Genomic DNA, 25669 nt, shown 5'->3' on the forward strand with positions numbered 1-25669 from the left:
TTTCTGACAGTTCATTGGTGTATAAAAATGCAACTGATTTCTGAATATTAATTTTGTATCCTGCAACATGACTGAATTAATTTATCATTTCTAAAAAGTGTTTTGGTGGGTCTCTATATATGGTATCATGTTATCTGCAAATTAACGACAGTTTTACTTCCTCCTTTCCAATTTGGATGACTTTTATTTCTTTTTCTTGTCTGATTGCTGTGGTTAGAACTTCCAGTACTATACTGAATAAAAGTGGTAAAACTGGGCATTCTCATCTTGTTCCTGATCTTAAGGAGAACGCTTTTAGCTTTTCTCCACTAAGTATGATGTTAGCTGTGGGTTTGTTGTAGATGGCCTTCGCTATGTTGAGTTATGTTCTGATTCCACTGTTCTGAGAGATTTTATCATAAATGGATTGTGGATTTTGTCAAACCCTTTTCTGCATCTGTTGATATGATCACATGAATTTTATCTTTCATTTTGTTTATATGGTGTATCACATTAATGGATGTACGAATACTGAACCAACCTTGCATCCCAGGAATGAATCTCCCTTGATGATGGTGTATGATCTTTTTAATGTATTGCTAAATTCGATCTGCTAATATTTTATTGAGAATATTTGTATCTATGTTCATCAGGGATATTGGCCTGTAATTTTTTGTGTGTAATGTTTTTGTCTGGTTTGGGAATCAGGTTAATAGTGGCCTCATAAAATAAGTTTGCCAGCTTTCCCTCCTCTTAAATTTTTTAGAACAGTTTGAGCAGAGTAGCATTTAATCTCTGAATGTTTGGTTACATTCACCTATAAAGCCATCTGATAACAAGACTTTTGTTTGTTGAAAGCTTCTTGATTATTGATTCGATTGTATTAGTAGTAATCAGTCGGTTCAGATTTTATGTTTCTTCTTGATTTAGTCTTGGAAGGCTATGTTTCTAGGAATTTATCCATTTTTTTCCAGATTGTCCAATTTGTTGGCATGTAGCTGTTTGTAATATTTTGTCATAATCCTTTGCATTTCAGTGGTGTCAGCTGTCATTTCTCCTCTTTCATTTCTGATTTTATTTATTTGGGTCATCTCTCTTTTTTCTTGATGAGTCTAGTTAAAGATTGATCAATTTTGTTTGTATTTTCAAAGAACCAGCTCTTGATTTCATTGATATTTTGTATTGGTTATTTTAGACTCTATTTTGTTTATTTCAGCTCTAATCTTTACTATTTCCTTCCTTTACTCACTTTGGGCTTTGTTTGCTGTTCTTGTTCTAGGTCCCCTAAGGCTAGATTGTTTATTTGAGATTTCTGTTTCTTTGTTTCTTGAGGCAGAACTGTATTGCTATCAACTTTCATCTTAGGACTGCTTTTGCTGTGCCCCCACAGACCTTGGGTATTGTGTTTTCACTTGCATTTGTCTCAAGGTATCTTCTGATTTCTTCCTTGATCTTGCTGTTGACCAGTTCATTATTCAGTAGCATGTTATTTAGCCTCCATGTGTTTGTGTGTTTTAGTTTTTTTGTTGTTGTTGTTTTGTTTTGTTATTAATTTCTAGTTTCTTGCATTGTGGTTACTGAAGACACTTGATATAATTTCAATCTTCTTAAATTCATTGAGAATTGTTTTGTGGCCTAAAAAGTGGTCTACCTTGGAAAATGTTTTATGTGCACTTGAAAATAATGTATATCCTGCTGCTTTGGGGTAAAATGCTCTAAAAATATCAATTAAATCCACCTGATCTAGTGTGTCATTTAAGGCCATTGTTTCCTTGTTGACTTTCTGTCTGGAAGATCTGTCCATTGGTGTCAATGGGTTGTTAAAGTTCCCTACTATGATTGTATTACTGTCATTCTCTCCTTTTGTATCAGTCAATACTTGTTTTATATGTTTAGGTGCTCCTATGTTTGATGCATAAATGTTTACAAGGGTTATATCCTCTTCTCGTATTGATTCCTTTATCATTATGTAATATCCCTCTTTGTCTCTTATTATAGCCTTTGTTTAAAGTCTATTTTGTCTGATATAAGTTTTGCTACACCAGTTTTTTTTCATTTCCATCCACGTGAATTATCTTTTTCTATTCCTTTACTTTCAGTCTGTGTCTTTCAATCTGAAGTGGGTCTCTTGTAGACAGCATATGTATGGGTCTTGTTTTCTTATCAATTCAGCTACCCTATATTTTTTGATTGGATCATTTAATCCACTTACATTTAAAGTGATTATTGATAAATACATAGTTTCTGCCATTTTATTATTCATTTTTATGTTCTTCCACCCCTCCCCCCTTCTCCTTATAGGAGTCCCTTTAACATTTCTTGTAATGCTGGTTTGGTGGTGATGAAATCCTTTAGCTTTTTCTTGACTGAGAAGCTCTTGATCTGTCCTTTGAGTCTAAATGATAGGTTTGCTGGGTAATCTTGGTTGTAGATCCTTGCTTTCCCCCATTTTGAATATTTTGTGCTAATCCCTTCTTGCCTGTCAAGTTTCTGTTGAGAAATCAGCTGACAATCTTATGGGAGTTCCCTTATAAGTTACTAGCTGCTTTTCTTTTGCTGCATTTAGGATTCTCTTTGTCTTTAACCTTTGCTATTCTAATTATAATGTGTCCTGGTGTAGGCCTCTTTCAATTCATCTTGTTTGGGATTCTCTGTGCTTCCTCGGCTTGTATGTCTATTTCCTTTGCCAGGTTAGGAAAGTTTTCAGTCATTATTTCTTCAAATAGGTTCTCAATCCCTTGCTTTCTCTCTTCTCCTTCTGGTACTCCTATGATGCAATATTGTTACACTTGATGTTGTCCCAGAGGTCTCTTAAAATTATCCTTTTTTTGAATCCTTTTTTCCTGTTGCTGTTCCAATTGGGTGTTTTCTGCTACCTTGTCTTCCAAATCGCTGATTTGATACTCTGCTTCATCTAGTCTGCTGGTGATTCTACTAGTGCATTCTTCCTTTCAGTTATTGTATTCTTCACTTCTGACTGGTTCTTTTTTCTGGTTTCTGTGGGTTTTTGAGTTTTTTTGCTTGCTATCTCTTTGTAAGTTCTCACTAAGTTCCTTGAGCATCCTTATAACCATTGTTTTAAACTCTGCCTCTGATAGGTTGCTTGCCTCCATTTCATTTAGTTATTTTTCTCGAATTTTGTCCTGTCCTTCAATTGGGACATATTTCTTTTCTCATTTCTGCTGTCTCCATGTTTGTTTCTGTGTAGTAAGTAGACCTGCTACGTCACCCAGTCTTGGCTGGGTGGCCTTATATAGGTCCCACTGGCACAGGCTCTCAGGTTACTTGTGCTGGGAGTTCCAGGAGTGTTCGTTATGTGGGTTGTATATGCTGTCTTGTTACAGTTGAGACTTGATTGCTATTGGCACATCAGTGGGTGGGATTGAACATCAGACTGACTGGTTGTAGCGTTTGGCCATGTCCACAGCTGTTGTGTGATGGGCTTACCCTGTGGAATGGGATTTGCCCCTGTGGTCTCCAATACCTGCTGAGACTGTCCTTTAGATATGCTGCTTGTGGGGCTAATTGAGTAGTGCTCTGCTGTGGTCTGAAGCTGACCTCCAGGTATGTTGGTTTTGGAGCTCTTTGGGAGGGGCTCTGATGCAGGTCCAGGTCAGCCACTGCCTGTGACCAGCCGGGGACTACCTGGCAGGAGCTACAGAGAGATGCGCAGTTGTTTGCTGCCTGTGCTGCACCTGGAGGTATGTGGGAGAGGCCATGCTGTAAACTGAGGATGGCTGCTACCACTACTGGGCCTGGGGCAGCCTCACAAAATGCCCAGGAAACCCCGAGGCCTGCTACTGCCTGCCAGCTCCCACAAAGCTCAGCTGCTGATAGAGCTTCAACAGGGATGGGAATTGGGTGAGGTAGGGTCTCAGGGGTAACCCAGGGTGGGGCAAGTGGTGTTATCCAGGTTAATGTAGATTCTAGTTTGTGCCAGAGCTGAGTCTCAGAGCACATCAAGGCCAGCCGCTGTCCACCTGAGGCCCATGGACCCTTGAGAGTTGTCCAAGAAAGAGTATAATGCAGGTGGGGCTGGATGCTTGAGAAGAAAGTGCTTCCAGCATTGCATTGAGTTGGCTGGGTCATGGTCCCATGAAGTCACCAGGGTGGAGTGAGTGGAATCCACTAGGCAGTGAAGACTCAGATTTGGCCATGTGGGAGAGGGCCAACACAGGAAAGATGGCGCCTGCCTGCCCACTGCACGGGAGCAGGATTCTACACAGGGAAAATGGTGACTGTTCTTCCAGTCCTCGCCCTGAGGTCATGCAACTCAGTCTCTCCCTGTATGTCACTGATGTCTCCCGAATCATTGTTCCTCCATCAGAGCCCAGGGTGAGTGCCTGTGAGCAAGTCTGTGTACGGACCCTTGAAGAGGATGGCTGGGTTTCCTGCAGACTTCTGTCCCAGTCAGATGTTGTAGGGGTTCTTCTTCCCGGCAGTGGTACTCCAGGCTAGGGAGGCCAGTGTGAGGTTAGGGTCCCCCGCTGCTTTGGAGGGGACCTCTGTGGTGGAGATATCCTTCCCTATTCTCAGCTGCCACATGCAGGTATGGGGCCAGCCCGTTCCATGTCATTGCCCATTCTATAAGTCTTGATGTGGCTTCTTTTTTATATTCTTAGTTATAAAACTTATGATCAGCCAGACTTCAAATGGTTCTGCAGGTTGATTGTTTTGTAATTTAGTTGTTAATTTTAATGTGGTCATGGCAGGAGGCAAGCACAGCACTGATCCCCTCTGCCATTTTGGATCGCTATGTTTTTCTTTTGTTAAATCTATTTTCCTCTCTGTTTTTCAGATTAGGTAAGTTCTATTTATCCATCTTCAAGTTCCCTCTTTCCTCTGTGATCTCTTACCTGATATCCAGCCCATCCAGTGAGTGTTTTATTTCTGTTGTCATTTTCAGCTACAGAATTTCCATTTCAGAACTTTATTCTTTTTTTTTATTTTTTAAAGAATGCATTATTTATTTTTTTAAAGATTTTATTGGGGGAAGGGGAACTGGACTTCATTGGGGAACAGTGTGTACTTCCAGGCCTTTTTTCCAAGTCAAGTTGTTGTCCTTTCAATCTTAGTTGTGGAGGGTGCTGTTGTCGTTCGGGAGACCCTGCTCACTGCGCCATTTGTCGTGCGGGGCGGCCTGCGGGGTCTCTGGTCCTGCTCCCCACATAAGAACGCAGGATATGGTGAGGCCAAAAAGGAACACCTATGGAGCCATAGATGGGGGAGTCATACCACTATGGTCTCACTGGAGGCTGGGCCCACCGGACACGCGACCTGCCATCAGCCTTTCTGCCAACCAACCGACGACTCTCTTCCACTCTCCTCGACTCTGTTCCTCTACTCTCTTCCGCTCTCTTCGGCTCTCCTTGGCTCCTCAGCAATCCTCGGCTCTCCTTGGCAATCCTCAGCTCTCCTCCATAGCCGCAGCAGTTATATTAGCGGCCAATCGGCTAACCAGCCACAGCCGACGGCCAATCAGCCACAGCTGACGGCCATCCACTACCCGAGCCAGCACCTTTCCACGTGAGGCCGAGAGCCTGTAAACTACTTTCTGGGGCTCTGTCCCCACAGCCATTCAGCTTCAAGTTGTCCTTTCAGTCTTAGTTGTGGAGGGCGCAGCTCAGCTCCAGGTCCAGTTCCCATTTTCTAGTTGCAGGGGGCACAGCACACCAGCCCTTGCTGGAGTCGAACCGGCAACCTTGTGGTTGAGAGGACGCATTCCAACCAACTGAGCCATTCGAGAGCTCAGCGGCAGCTCAGCTAAAGGTGCCATGTTCAATTTTAGTTGCAGGGGGCGCTGCCCACCATCCATCCCTTGCGGGACTGGAGGAATTGAACTGGCAACCTTGTGGTTAAGAGCCCACTGGCCCATGTGGGAATCGAACCGGCAGCCTTCGGAGTTAGGAGCATGGAGCTCTAACAGCCTGAGCCACCGGGCCAGCCCTAGAACTTTATTCTTTATATCATCTACTTTTTTGCTGGAACTTTCTATTTTTCCAATCATTTCAAGAGTGTTTGCACTTGCTTCTTGAAGCATTTTTACCGTAGCTACTTTAAAGTGTTTGTCAGATAACTCTAACATCTGTACCATCCTGGGGTTAGCATCTGTCGATTGTTTCTTCCCATGAGAGTTGACGTGTTCCTGGTTTTTCATGCCAAGTAATTTCAGATCATATCCTGAATATTTTGAATATTATGTTGCAAGACTCTGGGTCTTCTTTAAATCCCTTGGAGAATGTTCATATTTTTGTTTTAGCATACAAAACAGGTCAGTTAGGTTTAGGCCGCAAGTTCAAAGATGACTTCTGTGGTCTGTGACTCCAACATCAGTTCAGTTTTCAAAACCTTTGCAATGCTGTTTGGATCTGTCCGAAATATGTGCCACTCAGTAGTCAGTTTAGGACCTGGCAATGGTTTGTTAGTTCAGTACTTAAAAGTCTTTGTATGCTGATTAGAATCAGATTTACATACGACAAATGTATAGCTCAAGAGTACGCCTAGGAGTTTAAAACAATGATATGGGGTTGCTTTCCTGAGCTATTCCCTTTCTGCAATCTTCCCTGTAATTTCTGGTTCCCTGGGGCTCCTCTTTACAGTACTCCAGCCAGTAAGCTGGAGCTTTAGTTATTACACTTTGCTGCACACTTCAGTCATTATGACCATGTCTAGGATCAAGTGGCAAAAAGAATGGGGGAGAGGGGCAGGGAGTGGGAAGTGGAGAGATGGTAACCCTCCACGTTGGTGATATTTTGAATTCTCATCTTCTTCCACAATTTGCCTACTATTTACTTTTCAGAGCCCTCAAATAGCTGCTCATGTACTCTGTTCAGGTTTTACAGATGTATTCAGTGGTAGAGACAATGTGGAGTGATTTTACTCCATTTTCACTGGAACTTTTAAATGCTAGTTTAACCAGAATTCTGACAACAGGCTTCTGTTATATTATATTCCAACTAGACTTTGTTTAATAAAATTCAATCCTGCCAGCTCACCTATAGCAGCAAAGAGACCTAACAGACTTGGCATATTTTTTTGAGAGAACCCTCACTCCTTCCTTTATGGCTAGTATAAAAAGCAGAAGCCTTCATTTCCTTTATTACAGTTCCTCTGATATCAAGTAGAGGTCCCATAAAATTCAAGTCAGTGCCCTAGGGCTCAACAGAGCAATAGTAGTTGAAGATTATTTCATCCCTGGTGTTTAGTAATTGTCTCTGTTCATTTTAAAGTACAACTATAGTAGTACTGACTTTAATCAAGACCCAAAACACATTAATAGATTACCTTAAAGATCACACAAACTCTCAGAGGTAAAGTTCAACAGAGGTACTTCTTGATGTTAAACACACAGTTTTTAAGAACAAAACATATTGAAGAAATAACAATTAATGAAAACAGAAAGCAAAAGCTTAGGTAGAATCAGAAGAGCTAAATGAAGAGTGAATAAACCAAGTCATAGAGCCAACTCTCAACAAATACAAAGACATATGTTACAGGAAGGACTATATTATCTAGACAGTTATGACACTGACAGTATGGGAAACCCAAAAATGTGTTTCTTTTTCATGCTTAAGGAAGGCAAGATATTAAAAAAAAAAAAAAAATGCAGCCACTGAAAGTACAAAAGACAACAAAGAGCTGTCCTTCATAATAAATGATCCAAAAATATGATGTGGTATCAATTTCAGTCGGATTTTGCTACAAACTTTTAGAAAGAGATAATAAGGTATAAAGCAAAGGAAAAGAGTGGTAAATTAATGTCTCTCCCAAGGATTATGTATGCTGTTCAATAAAAAATACATTAGCAGCAATGTAAAACAGCTAATGCTACCAAATAGGAATGTTTGAAAAAAATCTAAAGAAATAAAGAGGTTTGAATTCAGCATACAAAAAATTAAGAATGATATCCTTAGATTTCACAATTAAGGTTAAGTATACATAGAAATAACAGTGAAAACCTACCATCAAACAATAGAAATTTTTTAAATAATAAAAACTTAAAGAGAATTTTAGGCATGTTTTGGAAAAATTAACTGACCAAACTAAAATCTCAACCATACTTATAGTTACTTCTGAATTACTATAACTTATGGGGAAAGCAAGGTTAAATCCCAAAATATTATACTATAGAACACATAAACAATATCAGACCAAACCCTGTTAACAGATGAATCTTCAACCAAAAAAACCAAAAAAGCAAGGTATGTATTAAAAAAAAAAAAATCACCACACTCAAAATTCAAGGATACCGCAACAGGAACAGTTATATTTTTCAACCCATCAAAGAATTACTACATAGGCATTCCACCAATTCAAACCGTACTGGGTCTGATTATATTTTTCTCCCAACCAGTAAGGCTAGTTCATATGATATCAGGAGACTGTCCAGAACACCTGAGATTCTTGGATTTGAAATATACACTCTGAGGCCTTGCTAGTCAGCGTTTCTAATCCATCCCTATCTTTCGGGAAAATAGCATATTCCACATAATCTCAATTAGACATGTCCTCCCTTGCCCTTAAACATAATACTTGATTTATATAGTGTTCAAAACAAATATATTCTGCTGTATTCATATTAGATTACAGAAGATTTTTCCCCCAGTTCTCACCCTTACATTCTTTTTTCTCATCTCTCCTTTCCAGTCCTCTGGAAGGAAAAATACCTAACATATCCATGGTCAATCTCAAGCTTACATTTAAGAGTGTGGTGGCATCTATTTTAAATGGCATCTATCTTATAGCTAATGTTTTGAAGCTATTGGTTTTTCCTCTTGTACCTCACCTTTCCTTAAATTATGACAGCTGTGTAACATAAGCAGAGCATGAATTATTACATTCTTTTTAAAATGCAAAGTACTTGAGGTAAGTTCAAAAAGGTAAAGCTAACTTCCCCAAAGTGATATCTAGATAATGGCAGACTGAATCTAGAATCTAAGACTCCTAACTCCTAGTTCAATGCTTTTTTTAAAAAAAAAATAATATACACCTCTTCTACCAAATAGGTAACATGTCTCTCAGACACACAGATCCTATACTATTAAAATTAAGGATGCATGTAACATTCTGATGAAGCTCTAAATAAAATATTATTTTTTCAATGTAAGGTACACCAATCAAGATATAATCAATAGTCTCTTATAAACATATCCATTAAAGAAAGAAAAAAAAACCCCAAAAAACCTTAGTGTAGCTTTCCTGGTTCCAAGAGAGAACCTATTGAAATGGTAATTGGATGGTAACTGAACTATGCCAGTTCAAGATGCCAATTCTTAGATTCCCTAATCACAGTACTTTGTTTAACCTTCTATGTCCATTTAGTCAACGGAAAATTAAAAGTGACAGATTTCAAAACCCCTCCTTCTTTCTCCTCCTAAGACCAATGGTTGGTTCTAAGTGTGATCTCCAGAGCAGAAGCATCAATAGCAGAATCACTGGGAAATTTGCTGGAAATTCAAATTCTCAGGCCTCACCCAGACTTACTATATCATAAAATCTGGGGGTCGGGTTTAGCAATCTGGATTTTTACCAAGTGCTCCAGATTAGTTTCATGCATGCCAGTTTAAGAACCACTATCCTAGACAATCAATGCTTTGAAACATTGGCATCTGTGTTTCTCTGCTATGTATCCAACTTCTTTATAACTAGTCGTTTTAAGAATGTCTTCTTCATACTGTACTAATCTGATTGCTAGAAAGTACTTTTAATAAGAAATTTCATTTTTCCCTCTCCAGTGTTTCATGAGTTTTAGCTCACACAGAACTAGCATAAAGTTTAAATATAAATTGCTCTAATTTAATAGCATTAAATGTCATGTTTCGCTGACTCCATATGTTTTTAAATTTCATTCCAAAAATATCCCTTGACTTTTTCATATCCAAATCATATATTTTTCTAATCAGTAATGACCCTTATTATGCAGTATCTTTTTTCTTGTACGATAACGCTTTATGGAGAATTGTACTACTTAAGAGTTTTCATATCCTATATTTTCTATAAACAAAAATCCTAAATATTTCAGGGTACAAGTTTTCCAATCTGTTATGCATTTTAATCATTTAATACTTATTCTCTTGCAGTGTGAAGCTAATGTGCCAGCAGGTACATGTCTTGCATTCCTTTTTTTTCTTTCCTTCTATTGTCTGATAACAAATGAAAGTGGGAATGCTAGGAACAGTTTAAAAGTAAATGAATTCTTTGTCTCACAGGCACACTCAACTCACATTTCCCAAAGGAGAAAGAAGATATTCAAAAGGTAATAAGGGTCACAATATATATAACAAATGTGTAAGGAATCAAGATCTTTGAACTCCAAGGTCAGATGGCTTGCTCTGCAGAATTCTGGATGATGTGGTAAGCAAGGAAAACACTGAGGGCTAGATGGTAATCTAGGACACAGAGCACACATTTCAGACAAGTCTGCAGCTGCATTTAACAAAGATACGCCTGCTTGTTTGAAATTAGAATTTGGCAATTAGTAATCTATTTAAAACCTTTCACAAGTAGTGGGTGAAATGGAAGAATGTCAGTACTTTCATTTTAGGAAAGGTATCTAGGAAAACTTTTTAAAAATCAAAATTTAAAAGTATCAGCATTTAAAATATAAAGTTACAACAGAGAGAACACATTATTTCAGGCAAAAACAGTAAAAGGGGAAAAGCCCCCAAGTTGAAACTAAAATGTGTGAGTTACAGAGATATCCACAGACATTTTAGCCAGACAACAATAAGGTTTTCAAATAGATAGATAACCTGTCAGGTCAATAAGAACAGCATGGAGCAGGAGCTACTGCAATGGATTGAAACTAGGCTGGAGGTAAACCCAAAGGCAGCCTATTTTTTTTAAGTGCCAAATGAGAATGACAAAATTGGAAGAAGTCAATAGGAAAGAGGGAAAAAAATTATTAGACACGTTTATATAAACCGGCCCAATTTAAGTTACACACAGAACAAAAGAACCGAATATCCTCTAAAAGTGGGTTACAGAGAAGAAAACCCACAGGAGAAATGATCAAGATCAAAACTCTAGTCCTTAACAGGTAAAAGCAAACATGGGTTATAAAATTATGTATAAAAAGGATTCAAATAATGATTTAACATTTATATGACAAATATCATCGCTGAAACATTCCCAGCATCAATAAAGGCTAAAACTTTTCTAAACAGTTCTTCAGAGTTCTACATTCATAAAATACTGTCATTAATCTATTTCCTATGACCTGCATGGTAGGTAGATAGGAAAAGGAATGCAAAGCAGTTCTAAATCAAGCAACTGTAAGGAATCTGTGCGAATTTTTACAATTGTACAAAGAAAACTTCCCAAATAGCCAAATACCACTCTCTCAAACCAAATCTTTATACAAAATCACAAATTAAAGCTTTATACTTTATATCAGCTTGATAACAATTAGCATATCCCAAATGATAATGTTATAAATTACCATACAAGAGAATTCAACTCTATAGTAAGATAGGGGGCAATGATTTTTTCAACTAGACAAAATATGGTATGCCTGCGTGTTTGATTCTAAATTACAGCCCCTTAGAACATTAAAGTTATTAAGAGCTCCAGGGGCAGGGGGATGACACAAAATGGCAATATTTTCCTTCTATCAAACATTTACAACTAATACAGCCTGCCTCTGTTGTTGGAATGGTGCCAATGTATTTGATTTGTTTTTTAATCAAGAGGATTCAAGATAGGAAGCAACTAGAAAACTTTCAAAATATTTTGGAAAGAAATTATAGAGTCCATTTAATTGTGCTTTGAAAAATAACTAAATGGAGGTGCAATGGAGAGAAAAAACAGGTTTGGTACCACCTGTGCTTATTAAGAGAGGTGTTGTTTTTTCACATTTCCTCTTACAAATTTTTTAAAAAAAATGCTGTCCACTGTTCATTCCTCAGGGAATAAACGCAGTATTAAGAGAAAAACCAAACAAACCCATCCGATACAAACCTGAAGAAAAAAATTAGGATCCAGTTGTTTAGGAAGATTTATGAAGGGGAAACAGACAGAATAAGATCTCTAAGGATAAAAGGGTGAACTTTGTGATCTATATTTTCCAAAAAGGGGATTCAATTAGAAGACAGTGCATAAGCATCTTCTCAGTCCTTAATTAAATCAAAGAGGGCTATCCATGACTCAGGGCAATAACAGGTTGCCCACCCCCAAATAATCTATCCTCAAGCCAGGCTTGCTTATAAAGGACTATAGGTCCAGTTCTCATATTAATTTTGTAGATATTTTTTAGATAAATTTTCCACTGGAAAGAAATGAGTATGAGAAATTTTTGCTGTTGAAATAAAATGTTTCTGGTTTCATTTCTTTTTAATGTTTTCCCTTTCCAGTTCTCCTCATCCCAATCCAGAAACCCCCCATCCAGAGTTCACATATTTTCCTTCATTTTAGTGAAAGAAAAACAAAAACAACAACAAAAACCACCATGCTGACTGTAAGAATCTTACTAGATTTCCATTTGTTTTGCCTCAGCTCCTACATTAATCCAAACAATAAGGGCCTTTAAAACATTCATAAATAACCAGCTGCTGCTGGCACCTAGGAGCTGAGTGCAGCAATGTTAAGCAACAACAAATTTCATAGTTCAAGAGGCACAGTTAAGAAAAAAGGTTGCTCAGGAAGTCACTCTTATTTAGCACAAAGATCCTTAAAAATTGCATGAAATCAGTCAAGTAACTATAGAAACCAATTTCTTCAGCTCCATATCACACGTCTCACACCTCAATTGTCTTTATTATTGTCTGCTGTCAGATCCTTAATCAGAAATGTGAACAGGCTTGATGATTTATTCAGCAGGGAAAAGAATCTGTAGGTCAAGTGAAAAATTTCACACACACACACCCACACACACACCACATCTTCAACCTTAGGTACTTTCATTTCCTTCTGTTCTCAGCAGCTCTGGGGGCAACTCCAGTGAGATCCAATATTAAGGCTCAATTAAAATAAGCTCCAATTAGTGGAGCTTTTTTCTCTGGGGCTAGAAAAGTCAGGAAATGGATATTGGGAAATGTAAAAAGTCAGCTAGTGAGAGGAGGCTGCAGACATAAATGAACTTATTTGTTGATTTCTACAGTTGCTATGCAGAGGCCTCTGGGAGTAAAAGCTTAACCAGTCTAAGCTATAAACTAAAACCCCTGCAGCTAAACATGAACTGTGTGAAACAAGGGCTCCATTCCAGAACAGAAAACTGCTGGGCCCAGAAAATTAAAAGCCAGAGGCATTTTCCATTTGAAACTAAATCCCAGTACCGCCTCCCAGCCAAAGAATTATAAGCAGTATCAGATTTACAAAACGAACAATTACCCTGGAAAAATGTAGCCTATTGTACAGTCCCAGATGCTAAATCTCAGAAGTTTCTTTTTTTTCTTTTTTTTTAATCCCACATTATATTCCTCCAAGTGCACTGCTGTAGTTCACAAAGAGCCATTTCTAGACAGGCCTAAGCCTTGAAAATAAATTTTAAAAAGAGAGCACATCACTCATTGACCTCATTTGAAGTACTGCCCTTGCCTTCAGCAGTTCCTGTCCTTCCCCAAGGCTTCTGCAAATGGTATGCAACAGCAAAATAAACCCTGACCTAATTGCCAGGAGAGAGCTGCCAGCCTTCCCTCAAACACAAAGACAAACATGGTATCTGGAAAGTCCTACCTCTTTGGCTTTCTGCTTTAATCTCAGCTGTTCTGGATCTTCTTTATTGGAACGACTCTATCAAAGGAAATGAAAATTTTAATAGAAATCACTAGCATCTAAACATCACAGTTGCGTTAAATATTTAATAAATGACAATTTTCTCTTGTGATCGAAAACCTTAGCTCCAGGGGAAAACGCCTCAATCCAGTCCGGTGCACTCCCTCCCCGACCCCCCCTCCCACCCCTACCCCATCATCATCTGGGCGACTGCTGCAGTTCTAGCCCAGAGGAAGCTCACACTGAAAATGATGCTAACAATGTCAGTCAGGCCCAGTTGAGGCATGACGTTGTTCTTGTTTGGACACTAAACACTGAAAAATGACTGGTACAGATGAAGAAAAAGAAAAGAAGGATAATTGTTGGCTTAAATGAATAAAAACAATCAACACTGGCTAATCTTCCGGTGAAACGATTTTGGAAAAGCATATGGTATTTCAAAGACTATTAAAATCAAGAACCTGACTAGCTTTGAACTAAATCTCTCTCCCTTCGAAAGTATAATTTTAAAAACTTAAGTAGCAAATACATTGTAATGTTTCCATTAGAGAGTCTTCCCATGTTTGGGTCCTCTACAGCACTTAACAGAATGCTATGCACAAGTAAACGTTCAATAAATGTTTACTGAATGTCGCTTTCCATGCTGATTCAGTTGAACGTTCTGAAAATGAACAATCTTACAGGATTGCTATTAAGAAGAGAGCTACCTTCTATATGTAATGATATGATGGAACAAAGGGTAAGGAACTTTATTTCTGACACCATGAACATTTGTCCACTGAAAAACATGCTTGGGATAGGTGTATCCTTCTCATTCTAACAAAGCTAACACCTTATAAAGCTAAATATTTGTTCTATGCAGTACAATACCAGCTAATTAAAGATAGCTAACAAAATAAAAGTTAAAAGTATTTTCCTATTTCACTAAGTTTACCTGATAGCTTTACTGGTTTATCAGTACTTTTGTTAAAAAAAAATACAAGAAACAAACTGTTTATATTTAAGAGTGCCTTCTAATTTTAAACACCTTAGCTAAATACTTACCTAAGATCATACCCAAAACTAGTAATTTTTTATTCCACCTATATTAGGAAAGAATGAGTATTTTATATACTCGTAAATACATAAAATCTACTGTATATATGCATTTATATAAAAATATGTGCATATGTGTATGTATTAATATATAATTTTTTGCTCACTATAAAATGGACACATTGGGTATCCAGTCTTTGTCACTCAACCAATATTCATTGATTATCAAGCAAAAATTCTACTCTGTGTACCACTGTTCTAGGCCTTGGACACAGACAAATGAAATAACAAGACAAAATCCCTGTTTTCAAGTAACTTACATTTTAAGAAAACTAAAATAACTTTATAAAAATTAAACACATAATATGTAAAACATTTATGATGGGGAAAAATAAAAAAAATTACTGAAAGTGATAAGAGATATAAAGAAAATAAAATAGGACAATGTGATAGGAAGAAAGGAGTGGGAGGCATTTCTTCAGCTAGGACGGGAGGAAAGACATCTGTGAGCAGTGACATTTCAGTAGAGATCTGAATGTCAAGAAGGAGGCAGCCATGCAAAGATCTGGGGGAAGAGCACTCCAAGCAGAAGGCACAGTAACTGCCAAAACTTAAAATGGAAACAAGCTTGGCATACTTGAAAGAGAAAAGGCCTGTGTGGTTAGAGCATAGAGAAGAGTTGAAGGAGACAAGGTTCAACACAGGTCTTGCCTTGTAGGCCGTGATAAGGAGTGGGGGTTCAAGTCTAGTTGTAAGAACAAGGCACCCGAGGGTCTGGAGCACAGGAGTGAGATGCCACTGACATGACACTTTCGAAAGACCAGTCTGGCTGCTATGTGGAGGGTACATGTAGGGATCCGAGACAGGAGGCACAGGCACACAGAGCAATTAGGACACTGTTCAAAAACAACTGTGTGAATACAAGACTGGGAAAAAGAAGAGGGCATCTTGAACTAGTGTCATTGGCCATAAGATAACTGGTTAGATTCAAAATATGTTAGAGGGAGAGCCAAGCAGGTTAGCTGATGGACTGAATGTAGGGTATGAAGTAAAGAGGAGAAATCAAGGATGACTCCTGGAATTCTGTCCTAAGCAGCTGGGAGGATAATTCCAACTTTCTGAGTGGATGAAGACCAGAGCAGATTTGGGGAAAGGAAACTCAATGTTCAGTTTTAGATGCCTAATTAGTTGTCTAATATCTGAAGGGGGTGGGAGGCACAAGCTTGGCACAAAGAAAAGTCAGTGGGACTGGAGCAGAGTGAGTGAAGAAGGGAGTGATATGAGGCGAGCTCAGAGAGTGAGGGGGTGCCAGGTCACGTAAGGCCTTAAAAAACTTAATAATAAGTTTGGGTTTTATTTTAATGCAAAGGGAAGCTACTGAAGGCTTTTAAGCAACAGAGATGTACACGGCTTTTATGAAAACATTATTCTGAAGATAGGATGAAAAATGGTTGTAGAAGAAAAAGGGGATCAGTTAGAAGACATTATATAAAAGTCCACGTGAAAGACAACTTAGACTAGAGCAGTGACAATAGTGATGAAGAGAAGATGGATACATTTTGGAAAAACTATAAAGAAACTTGACTGAGGAGAGAAAAAGACGTTAAAGAGGACTCCTAGGTTTTTTTTTTGCTTAAACCAGGTGAATAACGGTGTTATTCACCCGGTTCAAGTCAAGGTATTTTTTTTTTTTTTAAGATTTTATTGGGGAAGGGGAACAGGACTTCATTGGGGAACAGTGTGTACTTCCAGGACTTTTTTCCAAGTCAAGTTGTTGTCCTTTCAATCTTAGTTGTGGAGGCTGCTGTTCAGCTTCAAGTTGTCCTTTCAGTCTTAGTTGTGGAGGGCGCAGCTCAGCTCTAGGTCCAGTTGCTGTTGCTAGTTGCAGGGGGCACAGCCCACCATCCCTTGTGGGAGTCGAACTGGCAACCTTGTGGTTGAGAGGATGCGCTCCAACCAACTGAGCCATCCGGGAGCTCAGCGGCAGCTCAGCTCAAAGTGCCATGTTCAATTTTAGTTTCAAGGGGCACAGCCCACCATCCCTTGCAGGAGTCGAGGAATCGAACTGTCAACCTTGTGGTTGAGAGGATGCGCTCCAACCAACTGAGCCATCTGGGAGGCAGCTCAGCCCAAGGTGCTATGTTCAATCTTAGTTGCAGGGGGCACTGCCCACCATCCCTTGCGGGACTCGAGGAATTGAACTGGCAACCTTGTGGTTGAGAGCCCACTGGCCCATGTGGGAATTGAACCAGCAGCCTTCGGAGTTATGAGCATGGAACTCTAACCGCCTGAGCCACCGGGCCGGCCCCTAGTCAAGGTATTTTGAGTGGGGAGGAAAATCAGGAGTTCTTTTGGACACATTAAATTTGAGGTGTCTGTTGGCCAACTGAATGGAAATTTCAAGTAGGCAGTTAGCTGTATAAGTCCAGAATACCAAAATGTAGACTGAGTGGGAAATACAAATTTATGAGGGAACGCAGATAAAGAAGGCCTAGGAGTAAATCCTGGGACATTCCATTTTTTAGAAGTCTGGTAGAGGAAGAAGAACCAAGTGGGAGTCAGAGCAAGTATAATATATCCAGTAATAACTAAACAAATATTTAATAGTTTGTCACCTTGTTTACAGCACAATAACTGGAAATAAAATACCAATACACCACTTCGTTATACTTTCTTACAACACTTGAGGGCTCAAGAAAGCGTATCTTCCTCTCCCAGCTGCCCTTTCCATTGCAGGAGGTGTCAGCATGAAGACAGACTGTGGGACCCTAGGAAGCTGCACAGTGACAAGGCTGTAGTGCCCCACAGTCTTGCAGGAGATTGAGGCACATGAAGGTATGAAACAGTAGCTAGGAATGCAGGGTGATGAGGGTTTGGGGAGACTCACCAAGGCAAGGGCCATTGGGCAAGGCAACCAATTACATGGACAATGAAATGAGGGCAGAGGTAATAGTAATAGCAGACAGAGGAGTCAACCAGCATGGCTGTTTGGGAGGTTAGTGACAATGATCAAATAAGTAGATTGAGAACATAAGTAAATATATCAAGGATAGTGAGAGCCAAGTTTCTGACTATAGAACAAGTATTTATAAACATGGAAAGGTTAAGGCTAGAAAGAACCTAAGATATTGACTGCAGTTGGAGGTATCCATATAAACTCATGGTTTGATAATATATACACACAAAGAAATACAGATGTATGTCTGTAGATACACACACATGTATACACATATACATACCATACATATATTTCCTAGATTTGTCCATTGAGACGGCCCCGTTAGCAATGAACACACTGTATGCTCTAATCTTGGTTTGTGGATATCATCCTCAATTAAAAAGATACAGGGTTTCTTGCAGAAATGGCTGCTTCCAGGCCTGGGAAGGAAGAGTAAAAGCTGGGCCTGGAATATCTTGTGCCAGAAGTAAAGACATGCTCACTGAATGATAGAGATATGACTAATGGACAGAAGTACCTGCTGAAAGGTTCTCCCAATCAGGAACAATTTGAGTATCAAAATAAATAACAATAGTAATGGATTACAATCTGTTGGATCAAATAAAAATCCATAAGCCCGTACTGATATAAATGAATGCATGCATGAATGAATGAATAAGAGAAAAAGGAAAGCTCTCCCTCATAGTAGAGGGCTAATAAATGTAGAGAGATGATGACAATAAAGAACCACTATTTGACAACTATCATAGAGGTGGCTGATTCAGGCAGATATCATCTATGGAAACTCAAGTTGATATATAGAGGTGTGAAGAAGAATGAGATATATAGGTTTATCTTGGAATGCCTTCCTGTGAAAAATTCATTGATTACAAAGGGGAAAATGCAAACTTAAAATGGAGAGAATTGGTAGGTACCCACACAACCTTTTGATATGATCAGCTGAGAACAATGTAGCATCATTTCTATCTGTTCCTGCCAAGAATGCATGATCTAAGTCAAGTCATGAGGAAATATGAGTTGAATCAAGATTGAGAGTCACCCTACAGATCTTGAAACCTGTCAAAGACATGAAAGAAAAAGAAAGACTGAGAAAGTATGCAGAAGGAATCTGAAAAGAGATGGCAACTATATGTAACATATATCCTGAATGGGAAAATGGACCATGAAGGAAAAAGAGACAGAGCTGAGACAACTGATGAAATTTGAATGGGGTCTGTGGATTAGATGGTAGTGTTACATTGTTCACGTCTTGACTTGCAGGGTTATACCACAGAATGTCCTTGCTTTCGTAAATACAAACTAGAATGTTTAGGAGTAATGGAACATGATTTGAAGATTGCTTTCAAAAGGTTCAGAAAAAAACTAATTAGAGATAGTTGTACAACCTTATGAATATACAAAAATATCTCTGAATTGAAAGACAGGAGAATGAATGATTGTGTGTGTGTGTGTGTGTATGTGTGAATGTGTGTGTAGAAAGGGTGGAGTAGAAGCAAATGCAGTAAAATGTTAAAAATGAGGAATCTAGGAAAAGAAGATGAGAGTTCTTTGTATAGTTCTGGCTATTTTTCTGTTAGCTAGGATACAATTTCAAAACAAAGTTAGTTTCTAAAAAGTGATTGGTTTATGATTAGGAACAAATACTCTAAAAGGGGAGGCTGCCAAAAACACTAGAAATAAAACTAAGGTGTTTAGAACACAAAATAAGACTAGTGCCCAACCTTTATGACTATGTGCAAAGTCCCTAGGCCTACAAAGAAATGTGGAGCAACAAAAATACAAACTGTAATAGACTTAGCTTTCACTCCATCAGCCACTAAGAGTCCAGGAAAATGTTTAAATAAGGGAGAAAGGAAATAAATAAATAATATCCTCACCTGTTCTCTCTTTTACTCTCTAACTCATTTCTGGCATCCTATATTTTGTTCCATATAATCCTAATTACTCTTATATTTACCCATACACTGCCTGTCCACTCTCCAAATTTTCCTCTCTCAACTACGACTTGGCACTTATCAAATCATATCCCTAAAAACACTGTGAAAATTTTACAAAGGATTTTTACTTGGAATTGGTAAGTATGATGCTACTAGGCACACAGATATTGAGAATGAGGAGACAAAAGATTATGTCTCATTAAACTAAATTAACTGAAAGCCACTGTACCATACCATCCCAGTGAGAGATTTTATTAGTAATTTTAAGGAATCCTTCAGAGAAATCCAAAGACAGTCAACCAATGATAAAGCCAATTCTGACCTCCTTGCAAGGTCATGCTCACTCATAAATCAGGTAGGACCTTACCTTGGCTGCCTTAAGCAACATTTCTCTTTCTTCTAAATCCTTTCTTTGCTTCTCCAATTGATCCAGCTTTTCAAGAAATTTGAGCTGTGACCTGGTATCACTAGACAGGATGTAATTTTCACTTGTCTGGAAAAAAAAGAGAAGAAAGCCTTATGATGAGCCCAAGCAACACATTCTACATTAGGTATTGCTATAAATCAGCTTAAGGCAGCAACACCAACGTACACAGGGAGCTAAATTTTCAAGAGGTAATATTTTTATTGCTGTTACACAAACTTAAGAAAAAAATAACTTTAATCATCCTTAAAATTTGAGAGGTGATTAAGCATTTAAATTTCAAAGAGCTTTCCCAGTAAGCATCATTGGGGGTAGAGGGGATTAAGCCAAGCAGATCCTAACAATAGGAAGTTGAACGCATGACAGTGTAGCATTTACCTATAATCTAAATCTTTTGAGCTAAATTACTGTCCATCTGAGCAGACCTTAACATGATTAATTAAATCTTAGGCCTGAGAAAGATGAAAAACAAGAAAAAAATCACCTCACAGAAAAATATACCAAATATGAAAGTTATCACCCTTGTTTCTATTGTTGGTCTATCTTGTCAAGTGAATATAACTTCTATCAAAATAACAACATAAGATTAATGGCAAATTAACATCCTAAACTGTTTTGAGGATTCCCTTAAACTATGAACTTGGTAGAAAACGACAAAGAAATTAAGTATACAATTTATAAATGAGAGCCATCCATAACAGAAGTGTCATTATTTGTCTTAGTTGTTCCATAAAAATGATAAAATTTACATTGTTCCATTTAATCTCCTAGAGTATAAGACATGGCTTTCCAATCGAAATATTTTTTTATTTTCTTTATCTGATACAACCACCGCTCTCCTCTCTAACATATACATGTGCGTATGCTTGTGGGGGAGGGGTGATAGTGCGCAGTCTTCCCAATCAGCATTTAAGACATCCTGCCATCTACTCATCTCAGTAATTCGGACATCTCAGCTATAAGTAGAGGGACTGAGGGAAACTGTGTAATTGAAAATTGGAATGTTCTAAAACATTCAGTTCAACAGTCAGTGCCTGGCTTGGAAATCATGGGTACAATTCCACTCCCATCTTTATCTCATGCTTATGGCTGATTCAATTAACTGGGACTCAGAGATTTCAATATGCCCAAGATTCTTTTTAAATTAAATTTTTATTGTTTGTATTTAACTAGATCAAAAGAGTATTACATAGTATAATGAACAAGGATGTATTAGTGCTAGTTGTTTTACTTCATATGTAATATAAAAAGAATTCTCAAATGCTTTTAAAGTTAAATAATACAGAATAGAATATGAACTACATAATAGGCCAACCATAGAGGTATAAACATAATAAACAGAGGTTTCTTAAATATCTCATCTTTACCATTTTTTGTATTCAGATATACTGCAGATAGCTTACTGACAGGATTTAATTTTAAAAAGACAACAAACACTAAATTAAAAAGGGGCACAGACTTTCTAAACTTTAACCTAATCTCATTCCCATGCGAAGATTCCTTCTCTCCCTCTCCCAACTCGCATCTGGCTTAATGAATGCATTCTTCGTTTGCTCTTCCAGAAACTAAACAAATGAGTGCCTCACCTATTCCTTCCTACTGAGTCCCCAACCTTATTTAAACAACAGTAATCGCAACCTTATCAAGTTCCTTCCTGTCTACCCAGCTGGCCTAACTGAAGTCTTCATGCACTAGAGGATGGTGGTTTAACAATGAAAATATAAGGACTTAGACTAAATGATAACAACATCAAGTGAATCCCATGTAAAGAAAGCACTATAACCTTTTTTAACTGGAAAACACTGAAGCTTGTCCACAGCCACTGACATTCAGAAGACTATAATATATATTTGGTGGGAAAACACCTGGCAGAAAGATCAAAAGCTTTGTACCTCACGTGTCACTTTCTACTTCTTTACTGAAATCTTAGGCTATGGACTGTGATTAATGAGAGAACTATACCTAACCAGGTGAAAGATGATCAAAAATAGATGGATATCTTTAGTAGCGATTATAAAACTCAACGCTAATATATAGCTCCCCCGAAAAAAAAAAAGTAGATGAATATCAAATGGAAAAAGATGGTGGGATTTTGCTTTTATTAAACGTAGCTAGCTTTTGTGAAATTCATGGAGCAAAATTTCCCACACTGTATATAGATAAAAATAAATTCCATCAGTGATGAACTGAAATACAAAGACAGGGCTAAATCTGTGATACAAAGATTGTTACAGTCAAAGTCTACAAAATAAGTATACTTTTGAAATAGATTCAAATATAATTAAATGAGTATTATTTGTTTAAAGAAGGATGATAACATAGTTGCATTTTTGTATGTACAAATTCAGACAGTGACATTAACTGTATTAAGGAATGAGTGTAGGGAAAGGTGGGAAGAGGAAAAAATCAATCAGGATAGGCAGTGTTTAAGACAGGTTAAGGAAGTGTTAGCGTTAAACTAAGTTATTGAGGGAGGTTCCAGGTGAGGTAGATACTATCTATTTTGCATAGGGGAACTAAATTCTTGGAACATATAATTGACATACAAACAGATGAAATTCCATCTGAAGGCTGTACATAATAGAGCTCTGGATAGCACTCAGAATAGTAAACACTACCTGGAAAAATTCTACTCTATACTAAATTGTACATGTTACATTTTGTATAGAAACTGCCCATCTTAAACGAAAGTGCCCAACGTATCTCTGAAATATCACGGTAATTGAGGCGGGAATTGGGGAGAATCCAGGTTTGAAAAATTATAAGAGTCTTTTAAAAGTTACAGTAAAGAGCCAAAAGGGGAGGCTAATTTCTCCATACCCCCAAATTGAATGTAAACCATTACCAATTCAAATTAAATTATTACAAATTTAGCATGTTAATGTAATCCCTAGGTAACAATTAAGAAAACATCTAAAAAATATATACAAAAGTGAATGAGAAGAGAATCAAAACAGTATACAAGAACAAGAACAACTCAACAAGAACAACTCAATGAAACAAACAAAAAAGCCAGAAAAAGAGGAAATGAAGGACAAAAAAAGCTATACGGCATACAGAAAACAGTGAAATAGCAGTTCTTCCTTATCAGTAATTACTTTAAAGATAAACAGATTAAACTCCCCAATCAAAAGGTAGAGACTGGCAGAATAAAAAACACGATCCAACTATCTGCTGTTTATAAGAGATTAAAGTACACGTAAATAGGTTGGAAGTGAAAAAAATGGTGAAAGATATTTCATGCAAAAAAGAATCAAAAGACAGCAAAGGTGACTATATTAATATCACGCAAGATAGACCGTAAGTCAAAAACAGTTAAAAGATAAACAAGACCATTATATATTGACAAAAAGGCCAATTCATCAAAAAGATATAACAAGAAGATATACACACCAGACAACAGAGCCCCCAAATATATGAAGCAAACTAAACTTTAGTTTTGACAGAACTGAGAAGGGAAATAGATAGTTCTACAATAATAGCTGAAGTCTTCAATATTCAACTTTCGATACTGGATAGAATACCTCGACAGAAGATCAGTAAGAAAATAGAGAACTTAACACTATAAACCAACTGGATATAACAGACACATATGAACACTCCACCTAGCAACAGCAGAATACATTCTTCCCAAGTGCACAAAGAACATTCTCCAAGACAGACTGTAAGGTCACAAAACAAGCCTCAATAAACTTAAAATGACTGACTCATACAAAGACTCTTCTCTGATGGCAATAAAATGAAGCTAGAAATCAACAATAGAAGGAAAACTGGAAATTTCACAAACGTGGAAATTAAACAACATACTCTCCCACAACCAATGGATCAAACAAATCTCAAGAGTAACTGAAAATACTGATGAATGAAAACAAAAACACAGGGTATCGAAACTTACAGAATGCAGTGAAAGCAGTGCTCAGAGGGAAATTTATAGCAGTAAATGCCCATATTTAAAAAGGAAGGTCTCAAATCAGTAAATTACTTTATACTTTAAGGAACTAATATCAAAAATGAAAGTGGGATCATTACTACTAACCTTACAGAAGGAAATAAAAAGGATTATAATACTATGAACAATTACATGCCAACAAATTAGATAACCTAGAATGGACAAATTCTAGAAACACACACAAAGAAAAACTGATACTGGGTTTTTTGTTTTTCTTTTTTACAACCTTTTCTCCTGATGATCACATATTTTTAAGTCAGTCCAGGAAATTCTCACAAAGATTTACATAAGTGAAGACTTCAGCAACTATAAACAGCCCTTCCAAAATTCTAAATGAAGCAGAAAAGAGAGAAAATAGAATGATTCCTCCAGGGAACTTACCAGTGGTATAGTAGCTGATACTGCCCTGGATTCCTTTTACGCTATGGCTAGGACATCATGACAATGACCATTCTTGCAAGCTAAAAACCTCATAAGGTTACCAACATACTGTGTTGTAAAAATCTAGCTATGAACATTTTTTGGTATCAGGGGAAAAGGTTATCGCTTTCCTTTTTCATCCCTCATCACCCAATAAATTCACTCTCCACCAAAACCATAATTCAAATAAATCAAATGCTTTCATCTTGATAATGGCAAGTGATTTGGTTCACACCACTAGGGTATTCTTACATTCAATTTTTTATAAAAGCAGCCAATAACGATAATAAGTAGCACCAGTATTAGCACTCAATGTAATCATTTAACTTTCTAAAATGGACAGGAACACTAGCAGAAAAGATCACTGAAGAGAACAAAACTATCCAGTATTCCATTCTAACATAACCTGCTTCCCAATAAAAAGCTTGAGGAGAAGCCTCAGGCAGAACAGATGTATATTTCAATCTACACTGACACAGAAGCTTTGGATACCATTTTAAGCTCTATTTTATTTGTCATGTAAGCGTATCTAAATAAGGCAAATTAGGAATGAGACTGATTTTTCTACCAACGTGAAATATGTCTCTCAATCATTTTCTTTAAAAATATACTTAAATATAAATCTATATTGAGAAAACTACCTTGAACATAATAAGAGGAGAGAGGAGTCTGTACTTCTTTAATGATTTCCTTTACCTTGTAAGTTGTCATTCGATGCTGAGCAATTGTTGTCAGTTTTTCTAGAAGGCCTCGTAATCGCTCCTGTGTTGCATGGGAGATCAAGTTCACAGCATCAGAGTTAAGTTCCGTAATGTCATGCTTTTTACCTGTGGAAGCAGAGAAAATCCATTACGTGTTTTAGTGGAGGCTGATAATTGAAATAATTAGCACAGCAGGTATTCGGTTCCCCCTGGAAGTCATACCCATTATGAATAAAGGTTTGCAGATTATGATTTTCCTGGTAAAGTCACAACTTCAAAGATCTTAAGACATTATATTAATAAAACCTAGCCTGAAGCCTCAGAAAATATAGACATTGTTTCACTTAGCCTCTAGAATCATTCTCCTTGCAAGGTCATTTATAGGACAAAGTTAATAAGAACACAAATCAAGGCTAGCATTAAGGGAGAAAAATGGTAACTGCAGAAATCAGTGCCATATTCTGTTAATTTTAGTAATTAAAAAAATAGAAAATTACATTTTGTCCTATTTGACACTGTTAACAATTTATGACATTTATTTCAATGGATTCAGAT

General features: G+C 37.5%; 1 protein-coding gene across 4 annotated transcripts in view; it reads right to left on the reverse strand.

The window, feature by feature from the left end:
- The window catches only part of TAF4B (TATA-box binding protein associated factor 4b), a 118827-nt gene that overhangs the window by 30136 nt on the left and 63022 nt on the right, over positions 1–25669 (reverse strand). For 3 of the 4 annotated variants that reach the window (XM_019741280.2, XM_019741281.2, XM_019741282.2), the window contains 3 exons: positions 25110–25240; positions 19988–20113; positions 13651–13707 (listed from right to left, as the gene is read on the reverse strand). In XM_019741280.2, coding sequence (XP_019596839.2) covers positions 13651–13707; positions 19988–20113; positions 25110–25240 — 314 coding nt within the window. Of the gene's footprint in view, positions 1–13650; positions 13708–17963; positions 18103–19987; positions 20114–25109; positions 25241–25669 lie in introns of all 4 variants that reach the window. The other variant, XR_012498777.1, reaches the window with a different exon arrangement.

The sequence above is a fragment of the Rhinolophus sinicus genome, linkage group LG09, assembly GCF_036562045.2.
Source record: "Rhinolophus sinicus isolate RSC01 linkage group LG09, ASM3656204v1, whole genome shotgun sequence".
NCBI lineage: Eukaryota > Metazoa > Chordata > Mammalia > Chiroptera > Rhinolophidae > Rhinolophus > Rhinolophus sinicus.